The sequence below is a fragment of the Indicator indicator genome, chromosome 11, assembly GCF_027791375.1.
Source record: "Indicator indicator isolate 239-I01 chromosome 11, UM_Iind_1.1, whole genome shotgun sequence".
NCBI lineage: Eukaryota > Metazoa > Chordata > Aves > Piciformes > Indicatoridae > Indicator > Indicator indicator.
In genome coordinates this window covers 2,062,370-2,081,478 of record NC_072020.1, presented here as the reverse complement: position 1 = coordinate 2,081,478, position 19,109 = coordinate 2,062,370, and the positions used below count along the sequence as shown (strand labels likewise).

Sequence of the window (19,109 nt, the reverse complement as noted above, 5' to 3'; positions counted from 1 at the left end):
CTATTTCACTGACCAAATGAGGCAATTGGAGGATAGTCTTGCACGTACTTCTTTGGTTTCAGCCATTGAAACTTTGTCTGGAGAAATAAAGAATTGCATGAAAGAGCTGAAGGAGGAATTTAAAACCTCCATATCCAACTTGATGAAGGGGGATGATTCTGATTCCTCTTCCTCCAGATGGATACAAGTTTCAGCTGTTAGGAACAGACGTGCTCCAAGGAGGCCATTCCAGAACAGGTCAAACCAAAACAGACAGCAGAGGCAATCACGTGGCAGTATCTGGATAACTCTGCGTGATCAGTTTGGTGAGAACATGAACAGATGGGATGGTCAACCAACTTCTGATCTTTTCAAGAGGTTACGGGAGCTGCAGAGGGGCAGATCCCGAGGTAGCAATACCAGGAGGGTAGCTGTCGCTTCCTCAGTTTCCCAGAACAACTCTGATAGCTCCAACAGTGATCCTAATTCTGGTGCTGGACATTGTGCCAGCTGTACATGTGGAGGTAATCCCCACCATTAGGGGTGCCCTGCCTTCCGCCAGGGGGAGGTAAGGGATAATGGAGATAACAGAATCTATTGGGATGTGTACATCCAGTGGCCTGGCACTTCAAAATTTCAGAAGTACAGGGCCTTGGTTGACACAGGAGCTCAGTGCACCATAATACCATCAAATTATCAAGGGGGAGAATCTGTAACTATTCAGGGAGTCACTGGTGGATCTCAAGAGTTGTTTAAGATAGAGGTTGACATAAGTTTAACTGGGAAGCAGTGGAAGAAACATACTATTGTAACAGGACCTAATGCACCTTGTATTTTGGGAATTGACTTTCTGAGAGAAGGGCGTTTTAAAGACCCTAAGGGTTACAAATGGGCTTTTGGAATAGCAACTGTAGAAATTGATGGAGGAAAATTGAAGTTGTCTATCAGACCTGAGCTTTCAGATGAATCTGCAGTTGTGGGACAACATGAGATAGAGGATGTAAAGCTGCCGGTTGCTTCTCAAACTGTGCATCACAGACAATACAGAACCAACCGTGACTCTTTGGTGCCCATTCAAAACTTGATTCGTCAGCTGGAGAGTCAGAAGGTCATCAGCAAAACTCATTCACCTTTCACCAGTCCAGTCTGGCCTGTGAGAAAGCAGAATGGAGAGTGGCGTCTGACAGTTGATTTCCGTGCCTTGAACGAAGTAACTCCACCCATGAGTGCAGCTGTACCAGACATGATGGAACTCCAATATGAGCTGGAATCCAAGCAGGCCAAATGGTATGCTACCATAGACATTGCTAATGCTTTCTTCTCTATTCCCATAGCAGAGGAATGCAGGCCTCAGTTTGCTTTCACCTGGAGAGGCATTCAGTACACATTCAATCGTTTGCCCCAGGGGTGGATTCACAGTTCAACCATCTGCCATGCAGTGATCCATGATGCTTTGGAGAAAGGTGGAGCTCCAGAACACATTCAGTTCATCGATGACATCATCGTCTGGGGTGAGACTGCTGAAGAAGTCTTCGAGAAAGGTAATAAAATCCTTGACATTCTCTTGCAAGCTGGTTTCGCTATCAAGCGAGACAAGGTGAAAGGACCTGCCAGAGAAATCCAGTTTCTGGGAGTGCGGTGGCAAGATGGTCGCCGTCACATCCCAATGGATGTGATAAACAGAGTCTCCACCATGGCAAATCCCATCAACAAGAAAGAAACTCTGCGTTTCTTAGGCATAGTGGGATTTTGGAGACTGCACATTCCTGGATACAGTCAGATTGTGAAACCTCTCTATGATGTGACTCGAAAGAGAAACAGTTTCCAATGGGGTCCTGAGCAACAAGCAGCCTTTGACCAGATCAAGCGAGAGGTAGTCCAAGCGATGGGTCTGGGACCTGTCCGAACTGGTCCAGACATTAAGAACATTCTGTACACGGCCGCGAGTGACAATGGTCCAACCTGGTGCTTATGGCAAAGAGCTCCAGGGGAGACACGAGGACGTCCTCTTGGTTTCTGGGGTCGTGGCTACAGAGGCTCAGAGGCAAACTACACTCCAACAGAGAAAGAGATTTTAGCTGCTTATGAAGGAGTGAAAGCTGCTTCTGAAGTGATTGGAACTGAGTCACAACTTCTTCTAGCTCCTAGATTGCCAGTTCTGAATTGGATGTTCAAAGGCAAAGGTTCTTCACCACATCATGCAACAGATGCTACCTGGTCTAAGTGGATGGCTCTGATAACACAGAGAGCTCGAATGGGAAATCTCGAAAGGCCTGGTTTGGTGGAGGTGATCACAAACTGGCCAGAAGGCACAAGCTGTGCAAAACCTCCAGAGGAGAGAGTAACTCGTGCTGAGGAAGCTCCTCCTTACAGTGATCTGTCTGATGATGAAAAGAGATATGCTTTGTTCACAGACGGTTCCTGTCGTCTTGTTGGGAACAAGCGGAGATGGAAATCTGCAGTGTGGAGCCCAACGCGCAGAGTTGCAGAAGCGAGAGATGGAGAAGGAGAATCCAGTCAATTTGCAGAGGTAAAAGCTGTCCAGCTAGCTCTTAACGTAGCTGAACGTGAGAGATGGCCAAAGCTTTATCTCTACACCGACTCGTGGATGGTAGCCAATGCCTTGTGGGGTTGGCTGAAAGACTGGAAGAAGAATGGCTGGCAGAGGAAAGGAAAGCCTATCTGGGCTGCAGATCTGTGGCGAGACATTGCTGCTCGCATTGAGAGAATCCCAGTGAAAGTGAGACACATCGATGCTCACATTCCTAAGAGCAGAGCTACTGAGGAACAACAACACAACCATCAGGCAGATCTAGCTGCAAGAGTTTCCCAGGTGGACACAAACTCTGATCCTGATCTTGACTGGAAACACCGAGGTGAGCTGTTCTTAGCTCGGTGGGCCCATGACTCATCAGGACATCAAGGCAGAGATGCAACCTACCGATGGGCTCGTGACAGATCCATTGACATTTCCCTGGATGCTATCACACAAGTCATCCATGACTGTGACATTTGTGCTGCTATTAAGCAGGCAAAGCGGATCAAGCCCTTGTGGTACGGTGACCGATGGTCCAAGTACAAGTATGGTGAAGCCTGGCAGATTGACTACATCACTCTACCTCGTTCTCGATCTGGTAAGCAGTATGTGCTGACTATGGTAGAGGCAAGCACTGGATGGCTGGAAACTTATCCAGTTCCTCATGCAACTGCACGTAACACCATTCTTGGTCTGGAAAGACAAATCCTGTGGAGACACGGAACTCCAGAGAGGATTGAGTCAGACAACGGAACTCATTTCAAGAATAATCTTGTGAAAAACTGGGCCAAAGGGCATGGCATCGAGTGGATATTCCACATTCCCTACTATGCACCAGCTGCAGGGAAGATTGAACGCTACAACGGTTTGCTGAAAACCACTCTCAAGGCCATGGGGGGTGGATCTTTAAAAAACTGGGAGAAACATTTAGCACAAGCAACCTGGTTGGTGAATAGTAGAGGTTCAGTGAATCGAGCTGGACCTGCCCAATCAGATTTCTTGCGAAAGGAAGAAGGTGATAGAGTTCCTGTTATCAGAGAAAAGAATCTGTTAGGCAAAACGGTTTGGGTATTTTCTCCTTCAGGAGAGGCCAAACCTGTCCGAGGGGTGGTTTCTGCTGAAGGTCCTGGTCACACCTATTGGGTGATGCAAGAAAATGGTGAAATTCAGTGTATTCCACAAAGAAATCTAACTTTGGCTGAGAGAGGTTAAATTCAGAGTGTTGCGCAGATACAGCATCGCGCCCAAGAGGAGAGTCCATGAGAATCTACGGTGCACGAACCCTGAGAGCCCTGAGTCACCTGAGAGTCCCTGTTCCTTCCTTCGCTCCATCTGCGAGGAAACAAGCTGTTTGCTGTTTTTCCTGTGATTTGACTCTTTTGAATCATCTACATCTGAGATAGCCGGAATGGACTATGGTCTTTATTCACCTATTGTTGTAGATATTATTTTAGATTAGATAAATGATAGTAGCAGCCAATGGAATTGTTTAGAACAATCGTTATTTTGCTTTCTTACACCCAGTAGTGACTTATTTACATTCTTTCACTTTCTCTGTTCTGAACTTTGCAAGGAAAAATTAAAAAGACAGTTTCAAACCACCACACTCATTAAGGATAGAACTATTTTTTTCCAGTGGAATACCTGTAGCCTTAATAGCTGCATAATCCTATCAGGATGTATAAGGCCATATACAAAAGAAGTGGCTGGGTGCTTAACTTCCAGCTGATACCAAGGGGAATAAAGAATTGCAAAGCCTTTACACATTCAGCTCCAGTGCTCTGCTCCAGCTGGAGTTAAAACACGTGAAGTGAGGGAAGAAAAGAAACCTATGCAAACTAAACTACATTATCTGAGTTTTGTTCCTATTTCAGCATCACTTAAAGCACAGGAAAGAATTCAAAAGTTAAAACCTCAAAAAAAAAAAAACAGCAAAGAAAATAAAAGAAGCAAAACCCACCAAAAAACCCCCAAACAGCCCCAACAACAAAGGCAAAAAAACCCCAAACAAAACCAAAAATATATATAAAAAAAACCAAAACCCAAATACCACAAAAAAACCCCCACAAAACAAACCAACCAACCAATCCTTCCTCCCCCCCACAAAAACAAACCCAAACCAAAACCCCAAACAAACAGAGAAAACCCAAAGCAAAGCAAGCAACCAGAATCCCACAAAATAAAACACAAACCCATGAAACTATGTCACCAATAAGGACCACAGAGGAAAGAACAGCAAAGGAAACAGATCTGATCTTCTCAGCAGTGTTGTGTTCACTGCCTGGCCCATTCTGCTGCCAGAAATGTAGAGGAAAATCTCTCAAAGTTTTGTTTTCATACTAAAATATTAAAGTGTGCATCTCATTTTCAAGTAAGGAACTGGAGTTGCACTTGACCACTCCTGCACTTTTAGAAGGCAGAGTAAACAATTCATCAAGGTGAAGACTTCTGCATCACACAGTTATGAAACAGCAATTATACATAAGTAATTCTGAGAGCTATTTTTAACCATCTCAAACCATTCTACAAACTTTCTCCTCTTGCAGGAACTGAAGATGGGAGTACCCAATTTCTAGAGTGTATTTTGAGAGCCAGCTACCATCCAAATCCTTCAGGCAGTTATGGAAGCTGGTTTCACAGGTTGAAGGGGGAACTTTAGCCTAGATCCTGACTGCAAAGACTGAAAGTAAAATGAATTACCATTGGATGTAGTAGGAAAATAATGCTAAGGTCTATAGAATTCATTGGATTGCTAATGGGATATAGAGCAGAGGCATAAATAATTCTCTCCTCTTCTTCTGTCAGTTCTGCTTGCAACTGTCTCTTCTCATGGCCTTGCCAGGGGATGTCTGCTTTGACTACTATGTAAGGTAATGAGAAGGAGGGGGGGGAATGGGGAAGGAGGTGAACAGGTCCCCTGGGTCCACCCAGGGGGGTCTGAGGAGTTTCTGTGTTGTCTATTAACTGTAACTATATCTATACACACCTATATATAGTACACCTGTTGTATATTTTGTACATATTCATTGCATTTCGTATTTCTAGATTTTAGTTTTGCTTGTAAATAGAGCTTCATCTGCTTCCATCCCAAACTCAGCTGGTCTGACAATTTTATTTTGGGAGGTAGCTCTCCAAAATAATTGGAAGGTAATTTCAGCCAACCACAGCTGGAAATAAACTTCACTGTCATAAGCAAGAACAAGGTCTTGAGAGATTCCTGTATATCATAATAAAGATTTTTTTTTTTTTCAAACGATGCTATTTTCCCTTAAGATAAGGAACAAAGCACCCCTGGAAAGTGTCAGTTCTGATTTGCAGCAGTTGGAACAGCAGCCTTTATGTATCCAAAGGACAGGAGGAGACTGCATCCAACACCATGCACGTAGTCATTAGGAGCAGTTGGAGGTTCCCCTTGAGGTCTCCTCTGGCTTCTACATTTTAAGTCAGAGAACTATTCAAGAAAAAAAAGTTTGGATTAATTCCTCTCCGTTCCAGTTTGGCTTCCATTTAAGATGAAAGAGCTTCAAAGGACAGAAGCACTTGATGCAGAGTTTCCCCTCAGCCAGCAGAAGCTTATCAATGCTCCCTTATCCATCCTGTCAACCACTTCAGCAAGCCCATCAGCAACCTCAAGTGGTCTGTCAAAAGCCAGGATCAGAGAAGCAAGTGAGAAGAAAGCTGTTGATTGCCACCAGAGAGCCAGGGTCCAAAGATGCTCCTTTAGGTTTGCCTCCTGCCTGCAGAGCCCCACTGAGGACTCTGCTGTGCTGACTCCCAATTGTGTGGCAGGTCAGGGCACATCTACTCCTCTTTCCCCTATTTCTGTCATTCTTTGTCCTTCTGTTCCTCTTCTAACTGCCCTAATTCTTCTCCCTGGTTCTTTTTCCTGTCCATTAGTTTTCACTGCCCATTGGCACTTCATGCAAATGCTTTTGTTTGTTTGTTTGTTTTTCCCCAATGAAGTCACTGTCCAGGGGCACCACTGGAAGTGCTAGCCAGGAGAGATGAGCCACTAACAGGGGTGCAAACAACACATCCCTCTGTAGTCACTTTAAAACCCACGGAGCAACAAAGCTGTTGAGAAGGTCAGAGACAACCATTTTGAGTGACTCACAGAACAGATTGATTTCAACTCATTTAAGCAAGTTTTGTCAGACACTTCTCAGTAGGCTGCCCTAGCGAAGACAGCATTCTGGGCGTAGCCTTGGAGCTCATGAAGTCAGTGAGAAACAGTTTTCTCTCTTTCATGAGAAGATAGCAATAATGATCATCATCTATCCAAACTGCAGGATTGGTTAAAAAAAAATTAAATAGTAATAGAAGACTAACAAAAATATAACAATAAAATATTAATAATAGTATTGGTAGTAATATAATAGTAGTAGTATTAACAATAATGATAATTATGATAATGATAATGCTAATAATAATCATTTCCAAACCCTAGATCAATTATAAAAATTTTTCATTTTTAATGACCAAAACTGAAGAACACCTAGAGGAAAGCTGGAAATAGACTGTTTCCAGAGGCCTGTAGTGATAGGACAAGGGAAAATGGTTTGAAAGTAGAGTAGATTTAGGTTGGATGTGAGGAGAAAGTTCTTTACCATGAGGGTAGTGGAACACTGGAACAGGTTGCCCAGGGAGGTTGTTGAGGCCCCATCCCTGGAGATATTCAAAGTGAAGCTTGACACAGCTCTGAGCAGCCTGATCTAGTGGAAGATGTCCCTGCTGACTGCAAGGCAGTTGGACTAGATGACCTTTGGAGGTCCCTTCTGACCCAAACCATTCTATGATAAAACTGAGTTTTAATATTTAGAGCTCTTCATAACTGATTTTCTGGCAACAAAAGTAAATTTGTGCTTTCCTTTGGTGGTAGTAATTATCCAGCCAAACTTCAAAGCCTTAGCTCTGACATGCTCTATCAAAATGAAGATATCTTTGCCACAGGTTATAAGTCTTTCCTTACAGCTTCTGCCAGCAATTTCATGAAGTAACTCTGATTTTTTGAACCTTAAACTTTGATAAATTCTGAGTTCAATCTGCTATGAAAACTCTTTGTAAAGGAGTGGTGGCAGGTTCCCCACAGTAAATGATAAGGATTAAATCAGTGAGTTTTTTTTTCTCTGAAGTTTGTTAGACGTCTGTATTTAAAAGGCACTGCCACGTTTCTGCTGCTTTTTTCCAGATAGGAAAAGACAAAAAAAAAAATATAAATCATGGAAAGTTCTGTTTCAAAACCACAGAGTTCAGCTGCAAGATTCAGGAGGGCCAGAGTTCAATTCAATAAACTCAGTAGGTGTCAGCTTCATTTCATTGGTAAAGTAACCTGTTTCTCTTCCTCCCCAGCCCCAGAGCAAACATTTCAGTGCTGGTTTTTGTTTCAACAAACATGGTATGAGTCATTTTCATTTACATTCAACCAAAACATCCATTTTTGCTTTAGCTGCATGGTATCTGCACAGGGAGGTCACACTGTAATTAAGTAATTTCTTGTGCAATAAGCCTAACAGTGTTTATCCCATTTCACTCCCATGGATATCCCAGATCTTGCAGCTACAAACATTTATTGTCTGAAACAGCACTTGAATCGCATTTTCATGTGCCTTGAGACACATGACCTAAGTAATGCACCTGGGGATAAACAAAAACCAAGTATGACTCACCTCAAAAAATGTACACTGGTAGAGAACAGAGAGCATTGATTACGAATTTACCTTTTTAATGAATGCCACAGAGAATGTATCCCACGATACAATCCCATGATCCATCAGCTCAACAAATGCAGTCAGTGTAAAGGACAACATATCTCCAAAGCTGCAAGAGACAGGAGTCATGACAACATTTACCACCAGTAATGCAGCAGGGCAACAACCAAGGGAATCAAGCAGCAGGAAGCTGGCAGAAAGGCAGGAGAATTAAGCCAGTTATAGACTAAGAGGCAGCAGAAGAGCAAGAGAGGCGTGCAGCAGACAGTCTCCAATACAATTTAGGATGAACATCAAGAACAGTCATCTTGAAGAAAGCAGTTTTGGAAGAGAAAGAATTAATCCCCATGAGAACACCACATGCAACACTCAAGGAAATCCAAATTAAACTTCTCTTAGACACTCCGAGTTCTAGACCTGAAGGAAGAAAAGAAGTGAGATGCTTCTTAGCAGCTTATGGAAATGATCCTGAGAGTCATGCAGAAGTGCCACGTTTTGGTACCTCTGTATTAAGTGGAGTGGCAGAAAGTTAGTGGATCATTTGTTCCTTCTCTTGCAAGGAAACAAATGTATTTTAAAAATGCACCAGAGGATGTTTTCTTTCGAGCAGCAATAGTTAATGCCTCAGTTTTTGTTTGAACCTGAGAGATGGGTCTCCTTTTGCTCCTTATGGGCCACTATGTCAAGAGAATTGCAGAGTTCCCACAGTTTATCGAAGCATGCAGCTCAGATTCGGGTTTGCAGGTGGTGCCACTGCATTTGACACCTCTAAGTCTGAGATTCACTGCGTCTTTGTATGAGCTTAGCTGAATTCCTGACAGATCTAAACTCAACATACATAGCATGCTCTAACCTGAGAGGCTGCATAGGAATTTTCCCATGTTGAAAGCAGCTTTGAAAGATTCATTTCACTTCTATATGTAGTCAGGGCACCAACCAGCCATAATGATGATCTCACTGCAGACATTCAATGAGGTAACTACTCAATTCAAGTAGCAGTGCATGGAGCCCAAAATGGAGCAGTGCATTACCCTTCAGGGCTTGCCAAACCTGCCTGCAAGGTACTCTGTGCCTCTAAGCCATTAACAAGCATAAGCATACAATCAATCTACACAGCATGAATAGTCCCAGTGGTTTGAATGCAACAGCTTTACCTAATAAAAAGAGAACATTCAAAACCAATTTGTGCAGATTGGAACTGTAAGTAAGCTCAGCCAGTTGAAAACCTGAGTAAACTCTGTCATATACTCTTCTAAGCTTTATTCTATAGTGCTAAAGCCATAGTTAAGCAAAGTAATTGGCAATCCTTATTCTGTGATTTGCTCCCCTAACTATCCTGCACCAACTCAAGACAAATAAGTGAGCAGCCATTCACTCAGATAGAAAATATTTACAGCAGGAGACAAGAATAAGGCAGAAAAGCAGTTTCAATGTAGTAACTCTTAATAGCCTGGATCTGTTGCTATCATCTGCCCATTCCCTGGATCTGTTGCTATCATCTGCCCATTCCCTGGATCTGTTGCTATCATCTGCCCATTCCCTGGATCTGTTGCTATCATCTGCCATTGTATTTGTGATGGTGAGAGGCAGCCTTTGGTGCCCCCCTTCCCTTAAGAAAGGAGTTCTTCTTCATTAAAGCTCCCCAGAAGCCCTCCACTAAAAAATAAGTTTGCCATTCTTGACATTTTGTGAGTAAATAACAACCCAAACCCAATCTTTCATTTCCACAGCAAGTAAGGGTATCTGCAGTAAGCTTTAATTATTTATGACAAGACAGAACCAACATCAAATAGCAAACAACCAAAAATACAGCATCTCCCCAAAATCCACTGTAATTCCACAAGGACTGTTTTGTTTGGTGAATAAGTGATCTGGAAGAGTTTGGGTTTGTTTTGGGGGATGAGGGGGGTTGGGCTTGTTTGCTCAGTTTTTAACATTGCAAACCTTTTCAGAATCAAATTAGGTTTTTAAATATCATCATTAGCATGCCAGATAACTAAGGATTTCATAACAAGATAACAATAAGGCTCTGCAGGAAATTTAATCAGCCAGAGTCTTGTCATTTTGTGCCCCCCCCCCCCCCCCCCAAGTCCATTCCTTTAGCAGAAAATGGCTATTTATGAAGCCACACAACAAAGAGCACCTCTAGGAAAGGCTTCCTTGGATTAAATTCTCATGCATCTTTGTGACAGAATTCTTCCACAAATATATGGATTTTTTGTTATTTTAAGAAACTAGACTAGGCAGGGACACCTCATACTAGATCAGGCTGGCCAGAGCCTCATCCAGCCTGGCCTTAAACACCTCCAGGGATGGGGCCTCAACCACCTCCCTGGACAACCCATTCCAGGCTCTCACCATTCTCATGGGGAAGAACTACTTCCTCATGTCCAGCCTGAATCTCCCCACTTCCAGCTTTACTCCATTCCCTCTAGTCCTGTCACTACCTGATATCCTACAAAGTCCCTCCCCAAGGTGAAAGCAGTTTTCAACTTAAAATGATCAGATGCCCCACGAGGTGTCACTCCACCCCTTCCCATCGTGCATGAGAGTGAAGAGGTCCAACACTGGGACTACTCAAGCAGCAAGAAGTGCTCCAACACTCTGCATGATGCAGCATAGGATGTGTTTCCTAAGTGCACAGCTCTACAGATGCACCTGCACACACAGCTATACACCAAGTGGCATTGCAAAAGTCAAAGCCCAAGCTTAAAGGATAAGCATTAGGAATAGCACAGCTAGAGATGAAAGCAATCTCCAGGGTAACTAGAGCAAGATAAGGATTAACATTATCTGGAGGGGGGGAAAAAGGGGGGTGGTGGTTCATTGTTAGGTGTTTAAACACAAGCAGAGAGGCAGAAATAAGACTTCCAAGCAGTTCATTTGCAAACACACATGCACAGGATGCACTCAAACTATTAAGAGCAGCAGACAGAAGAGATGCTGGAAATTTCAAGGGAATGAAAGCTTGTTCACTGAAGCAGAAATATGAGAACATATGTGGTAGGGGCTGTACTGTTCAGCACACCCTTTTAGTAAAACTCAGTTTTAGGCATACAAAAAGTAAAGTAAAAATAAAAAATAATGGGGCCTCTCTTTCTTGGTCAGAACTGTTCTGTAAATTCCAAGCCCTCACTGCTCTGGCAAAATGACTTCAATTTGAAGGCACTTCCTGATGAAGGTGCATTTTAATGTGTGTCACCACAGCAAGAGAGTTAAAAATAGCAGAAAGATGCACTACGTAATTGCAATTTCATCTCTCACTAACACTGACATTTTAATGACATTATGCTCTCAGGCAAGCTACTTGTACAACCTCTCCTGAATGCCACTCAGGGCTCTGGCTCTTAGGTGGGGACAGTGTACCCTAGGACAAGCTGATGAGTTCCAGCAGGAGCAGGGAGGGGATTGTGCCCTGGGATTCAGTTCTGGGGAGGCCACACCTGGACTATTGTGTCCAGTTTTGGGCACCTCAATCCAAGTGAGATGTGGAGGAGCTGGAGCCAGGGCAGAGGAGGGCAAGGAAGCTGGGAAGGGCCAGGAGAAAAAAAAATCTGAAGAGTGACCGAAGGCGCTGTGGATGGTTAGTTTGGAGAAGAGGAGGCTGAGGGGAGACCTCATTGCTGTCTACAACTACCTAAAAGGACACTGGAGGGAAGCTGCTGCTGGTCTCTTCTCACAGGTAATTACTGATAGAACAAGAGGGAATGGCCTCAGGCTGTGACTGGGTAGGTTTAGACTGGACAGTAGGAAATTTTTTTCAGGGCAAGAGTGGTCAGGGGTTGGAATGAGCTGCCCAGGGAGGTGGTTGAGTCGCTAAGCCTGGATGTGTTTAAAAGTGTTTTGGATGTGGTGCTTGGGGCTCTGGTTTAGGGGTGAGCCTTGTAGAGTAGGGTTCTGGGTTGGCCTTGGTGATCCTGAGGGTCTCTTCCAACCTGGATGTTTCTCTGATTGTTTCCCCATTCCCTGCTCACTCCCCTTCTCTAACCACAGCTGTGAGGATGGGTGAGCTGGTCATCATGAAGCACCTTCTCACCAAAAGCAGCTCCCATCAAAAGTCTTTTAAGCAGTGTAAAGCTGTGGTCTGCAACACCATGAGCTGTCCCAGCATGAGCCATTCCAGTGTCCATGGATGGCCTTGCTCTGATCCACAGCCTGGGCACCTCTGACAACCTTGCCCAAGGAGGTCAACAGCTGCACTTCCCATCTCTAGGTTTTAGAGAAACACCAGGTCAAAGCCTGTTCATTTACATTCCTAGGAACTGTCTGCATTTGTACTTTAAGAAACTGTGAAGAAAAACTCTCCACACACCAAAAAAGCAAAAAAGATGAGAGGAATGTGCATGGGACCCTGACCACCATATCCCTGCCTCACCTGCTTTCATAGAATCATTGCTACATGCTGAACTGTCTTGTTATCACATGTGCCAAGTAATCCTCAGATAGAGATATAGAACTATGTCTGGTATTTTGAAAGATGCCTAAAGCAATTTGGACTTGTCATCAAAATAAATTAATGGGACTTGAGCACCCAAATTCCCTAGATGTTTCTGAGAAGAATGTAAAAAAGCATCTCAATCCATGTTTAACATGAGTCTTAAAATGGAATTGTTTTATTGCTATTGAGGAGGGAAAAATAGGCAGCTGCTCAAAATGATTCTTTTAATTGAGGCAATTAGTCAGGCTCAGCTGTCACCAGGTAACAAAAAGCAATATAAGCTTTTATAAAGCTACATGGACTGTCTCAGCTTTTGGAGTATAAAAATTGCATAGGAGAACCTGGAAATGAACTGTTGCTTGTCTTATCACAACCAGGACACAGCCACCAGCCCATTAAGACCAGAAGCACACCTCAGACAAGGCATTCTTCAGGGGCAAAACAGAACCAAAGCCATCCTCTAATTGTACAGAGGGAAGGCAGCAAAGAAACAACTTTATCTGAGGAGGGGGCAACAGGAGAATAGCAGCCTGCTCCCAGATGCAGGAGTTAGGGAAGTGGTTAACTTTAAGCCCCTTATCATTCAGCAACTGTGCTCACAACCTAATACCTGGCAGCTGAAAGGCCTGACATCATCACTGAGGGCAACATCAAAGAGTAGAAACAGCTTTTTAAGTTAGAGTTGTCAAGGATAAATGGCCATTAATAAATTTAAACAGAGGAGCAGCGTATGTCTAAGCACCAGAGGAGGAGAGCCCTGGAAAAGCCATGGGGACAAGAACCACACCAAGTCTAAAAGGAAGGCTGAGGATGCAGCAGGAGGCTCTGCAAGCTATGGCTACTCTCTATTGCTTCCTCACTGCCTTGTTTCTTCAGGCAACCTCCCCAAGGGCGTAGCTAAGCACCTCTTGTATTGCTATGGCTACTCTCCATTGCTTCTACACTGCCTTGTTTCTTCAGGCAACTTTTCCAACAGTGTAGCTAAGCCACCACCAAATCAAATTAGGAGGGTCCTTAACTCAATCCAGCTGAAAACTGAACAATCTGTAGGGGTGGTTGCCCCTGTTTTTCTAGATGATTACAGAAAAATGCCCTTAACTGCTACAATGAAATTAACAGAGATGCTTTTTTTGTGGGTTTTTTTTTTTTTGGTCATGCCAAGCACCACTGAAATCTTTTTTTGTGGTACAGCTTGACCGTGTTCATTAGGAGAGACCAGCCCTACTGATTTTAAACCACTTGCATTCCACAACCCTGCACTAGCTTTGTATCTCTGGTATCAGGACTTCTCTAAGCTTGAAAATGATCTCTGGTTAAAGAAAACAATCTGTGAATTTTAAACAGAACTGTAACTACTCCTGAATAAATTCAAGTGTAGATACTCTTATTAGGGAGTATGACCACATCTACTTTGAGGTCCATTTAGCATTTCTCCGCATGGGGCAACTAGCCCAGAGGAGCTATCACACACTGGGTCTTCATGAAGATGAAATTAAAATTACCTTTTCTCTAATTCCTTATCTTTGTAATTCCTGGCTTTGCTCATTTCATGGTCATTGCCTTAAATGGATCAGCTTTTCTTAAAAGAGCAGAAATAATTAACAACACCGGAACAAGCACCACTCTCCACTCAGCATGGCTTGTGCTACAATGCAAAAGTCAATTCAGAGAGCTTTGGGTTGGTTTTGTTGTTTGTTTTTAAACCCAGTTCTTGGCCTTCCAGTATCTGAAAGGGGCTACAAGAAAGCTGGGGAGGGACTTTTTAGGCTATCAGGTAGTGACAGGACTGGGGGGAATGGAACAAAGCTGGAAGTGGGGAGATTCAGGCTGGATGTGAGGAAGAAGTTCTTCCCCATGAGAGTGCTGAGAGCCTGGAATGGGTTGTCCAGGGAGGTGGTTGAGGCTCCATCCCTGGAGGTGTTTAAGGCCAGGCTGGATGAGGCTCTGGCCAGCCTGATCTAGTGTGAGGTGTCCCTGCCCATGGCAGGAAGGTTAGAACTTGTGATGATCCTTGTGGTCCCTTCCAACCCTGACTGATTCTGTGATTCTATTAGCCACTATGTGATAAAGAAAATCCCCAAATAAAATGGGAACCCCTAAAACTCAAAAGGCTAAAAGGAAAAAAAATAAATCATATTTGTGAAGAGCTTTCTTCAGTGGAGAAAGCTATTAAAGAAGAAATCTCTGTAAAAATTGGGGTTTAAGCAAGCCAGGCTACCATGTGGAAGCTCCCAGGGATAATGACATACTGGCCCTTTATGGAATATATCATTCTGTAAATCAAAAGTTAGCACTTGGATTCTGTTAAGTTTCTTTAGCTGAGAAGACAGCAAGTGGAAGCTGCAAAGTTTAGCTCATTATATCAAGCTCTAAAGGGTTTTATTTTTCCCTAATAGCTTTTGTTTCATTAGACCTTTTCCCATTAATATTTGGATGAAAACAGTCAGGATGCTCAACAACTACACTCCCCAGAGCACTAGTGCATAAACTTTACCTTCTAAATGGACCAACAGGCCAGCTTCCACAACCTAGTGTTCCACATCTCCTGGTATCTGTATCAGTAAGAGTCCCAAACTCAAGAACTTGTGTTATTTAAATTGCACCATTTCATGTGCTACTGATGGAAAACAAAATGTTAAACTGAAGCTTCTGCTGGCAGGATTTAACTTCCAAAGTTAGGATAAACTTCAGTCACGCTTCCATTACTGATTTTATGTCTACACTGATGAATAAAAATAAATAAATAAATAAAATTAAATAAATATAAATAAAAATAAAAATTTCAGTCACGCTTCCATTACTGATTTTATGTCTACACTGATGAATAAAAAAAAGTGAGTAATGCCTTGGTCCCATGAGTAAACAAAATTCAGCTGTGTCCAAATGAATAAATGAATTCAGATCATCAATATGATAGGGTCCTAAAACCAGGGTGCAATGTAATTAAGGGTCGTGAAGCAAATCACATAGTTTTACATAGAGAAGTCTACAGGATAATGGAAGCTGGAAGCAGAGAGATGCTGAAAGACTGTAAAGTATTCTTCCACTAAGGACTATTTTCCTTGCAATGAGTTGAAACTCACCATCTAAATACATAGGAGCTACCTTGTCTTGGCAGGGGTGATGCTGCCAGGAATTCTGAAAGCCTCCTGCTACTTAAATCATTTTCCCCCACAATCAAGGCTTTTTCTATTACAAAACAAGTTGAGAAAGGAAGTGTAGAGGAAGGATTTAGGTCTCCTGCCAAATGTAATTCTGATTTATTTATTAGACGATGATTTAAAAATTAAAAGCTTCAGACCTTGATTTCCAGCAGCATATTTGTGAGAGGTTGATTTAGCACGGGTGCAGATGGAGAGCTGCAGTGCCACATCCAGTTCTCAGAGTGACAGATGTACAGTTAATCAATTTTTCTCTTGCTTCCTTGGGTTTTAGCTATACTTGAGACATCAAATTTGCAAGTCAATCAAGAGACTGGAGTACCTCTTGGGGTCCTAATTTCTCAAAGCCTATGAAGCCTGTGCTTGACTTGAAGCACTCAGAAGGGTTGCATTTGAAATTGCTAGGGAAATAAGTATACTTCTCAACTTTCTGATATGAGGCCCCCCCACTACATTTTAATTTTCCCCTATGCAGTTACCTGCAGCAATTAGCATTACCTGAGGCCAGCAAATAACAGGAATTCAAACTGGCACAACTACTTACTTTCATCTCGCTAACATTTACACTCAAAATTGCCTATTTATCAGCTATGTTAGCCAGACAAATTTAAGAGGGGAGTTACAGAAGAAAGGAAAATTATTCTTTTGCTCAAATTAAAAAAAATAAAAATAAATAGAAAGAAGCCAGACCAAAAGCCTCCCTTCAGAAATAGCAGGAGCCCTTGCAGAAGTCAGAGCAATGAAGCACTCATTCCACAAGCAAAGCAAAAAAGGTTTCATCAGAAAATTTTTAGCAGGCATCAAAGAGCAGAAAACAGAGAAGGCTGAAGACTGGCTGAATGAATATGCACAGTTGTGCTTACATATAGAGATCAGCACAAGAGCCTGAGCTCAGTCATGCAAGAGAAGAGGCAGTGTGCAAGGTGATGATCTGAGCAGGTTCTTACCAGGGCTTCATTATCTTCTGCAATTTCTGATATCGTCTGCAAAATTAAAACTCGCAGGTGAGGAGACACACTTTGAAAAACAGCTGTACTCTATTTACCTCTGCATACACACACCCCCACCGCCACCACACACACCATACCCCCATACCTGATTCAAAAAACTGAAAGACAGGCACACAGTAAGAGGCAGTAAATTACTATCAATCTGCTGTGAACAGAAAGAGCTCAGCGAGTAGCTAAGAACATTCAAAATTCGTTGCTAATATCTGTTCAGAAAACTTGTGTTAGCTTCTGTTAGGAAAACAAAAACACACAAACATAAAAGAACACTTGATACGGGAAATAAATTACTCTAAAAGCTGTTTCTCTCCACCATCACAGCACGTCTAGGCACCCTAAATTAGTTCAGCACTTGTGTAAAAGTCGTCTTTGGTACCAAACACCACAAGGTTACACGTTAAGCATTTTCTGCCACGTTGCTATGACATGTAGTCTATTGCCTGAAAAAAAAAAAAAACAAACCAACTCTTCTTTACTTCCAGCCTCCAACAGCGATACTGATGTCAACCACACATTGGCAGTGTGGTTGAAAGCTGTTGTGTAGCTAGGACCAAGACACACCACAACTCTAACCTTCTGAAGTCAGAGACAAATCAGTGCAACCTGTGCTGGATTCCATGGTCCTGCTCTGGCAGGAGGGTTGGACTCAATGATCTTTGGATGTCCCTTCCAACCCCTAACAACCTGTGATCCTCTGGGTCAAAAGAGTCTTGCACCAGGAGCTCCATGACACAAATACAGTGCAGGACACTTCCCAACAGGATGTGTAAGCTCACCCACAGCTCTTCTGCTCCTAAAATTCACACACCAAAAGACAGGTCTAGACCCAAGGTGCTGAATCAATGCACTTAAAGACAATGACCTGCTTAAGAATGTCACTGATTGATGGAGATTTTAAGAGGCCAAGCCATACAGCCAACTTTTCATTTGATGCCCTTGCTTTCCTACAAGCTTCCAAAGCACTTAATTCTTATTTATAACAAGAGGTTTAATGCTCCTCATGAGTTTTTTTTTCTTTAGGCATTTCTTGGGTTCCCCCTCCCAAGATAGACACTGTGGTGTCTCATTGGTGAACCGGAAGCTATGGCATCTTATTAATTTATTCAGAAAACTGAAAGCCAAATATTAAGAAGGGGGAAAGGAGGGAGCAAATGATAAGTGCATTTGAAAGCTTTAGCCCTGATAATTACAATTTGCAAGTCATCCTTCCTGCTAATAACTGGCTTCAGAACTGCTGATTATGCTCCTAAGCAAGCTGAAGAAAATCTAGCAAAAACGGCATCTAAGATAAAAGACTTGTTTTTAAATCACCATTTCATTAAAAAAAAGACCCAAAACACACACACAAAAAAAAAAAAAAAACACAAAAAACAAACACCAGAAAACCAACCCAACAAAACCCCAAACCAAACCCTTCTTGTGTTTTCTACTTCTGTGTATAGGTTATTTCCAAGAAGGACCAGCCTCAGGGTGGTCATCTTTTGGGCTGCCTTTTGTAACCATCAGGGGAGAAAACACAGAGTACATCACAGTAACAGTGATTTGAAATCCTGCATTGCTAGCTAGGAGCTGTAACAGACATGCCTGGAGATAATGATGGCACAGTTTGCCATGCATCCAAGCACAAATTGGGCTACAGCCTAGATCAAGTTAAAAGTGACAAGATTTTGTTCTTGGATTTCATGGCTTTGATTCTTTCCTGCTCTAACAGCTATCTGTGCAGGCAGTAGTAACAAGCAAACAAAAAGCATCTTGATGATCAGCCTCAAAAAGGTGAGAAAATTACCCTCAACATTCTTTTAGGAGCAGAAAAGTTCAAAGTGGGAGATGCCAACCTCAGCAGCACATCATTCCTGCACTGCTGCATTGCACTCTGCTAAACCCTCACAAGAACAAGGACAACCACAATTGGGTTCTGTCTCCCAAAGTGCAAGATCCAAGCAACCTTATGCAGCAAATGCAAACAAAACTTCACAGCATTCTTCTGAGCTCAGTTTTTTTCAAACAGCTACTTTTCATTCCTGAAGGAGCAGCAGGAAACTTGAAATCAGTGCCCTGTGTGTCAGACATCAAAGAGAAAGGAGTGTGGTGTTTGCAAAGTGGTGGGACTTCAAAAGGGCAGACTACATCTTGCCAGAGGTTTTTCACAAGAGGCTATCATCAGGTGCATTTTCCCCATGGCTGAGCCCAGGGATTAAAGAGCAAACATCTGAGTCCTAGGACAAAACATGCAAACAGCAGCTCTTTCAGCATTCACAGAACTCTTATCCATCTTCAGTT

General features: G+C 42.8%; 1 protein-coding gene across 2 annotated transcripts in view; it reads right to left on the bottom strand.

The window, feature by feature from the left end:
- ELMO1 (engulfment and cell motility 1) overlaps positions 1-19,109 on the bottom strand; it is a 294,722-nt gene that overhangs the window by 219,720 nt on the left and 55,893 nt on the right. The window contains exons 6-7 of one of the 2 annotated variants that reach the window (XM_054385176.1): positions 16,770-16,805; positions 8,233-8,332 (exon numbers count right to left, since the gene is read on the bottom strand). In XM_054385176.1, the coding sequence (XP_054241151.1) occupies positions 8,233-8,332; positions 16,770-16,805 (136 nt within the window). The remainder of the gene's footprint in view (positions 1-8,232; positions 8,333-16,769; positions 16,806-19,109) is intronic. The other variant, XM_054385177.1, reaches the window with a different exon arrangement.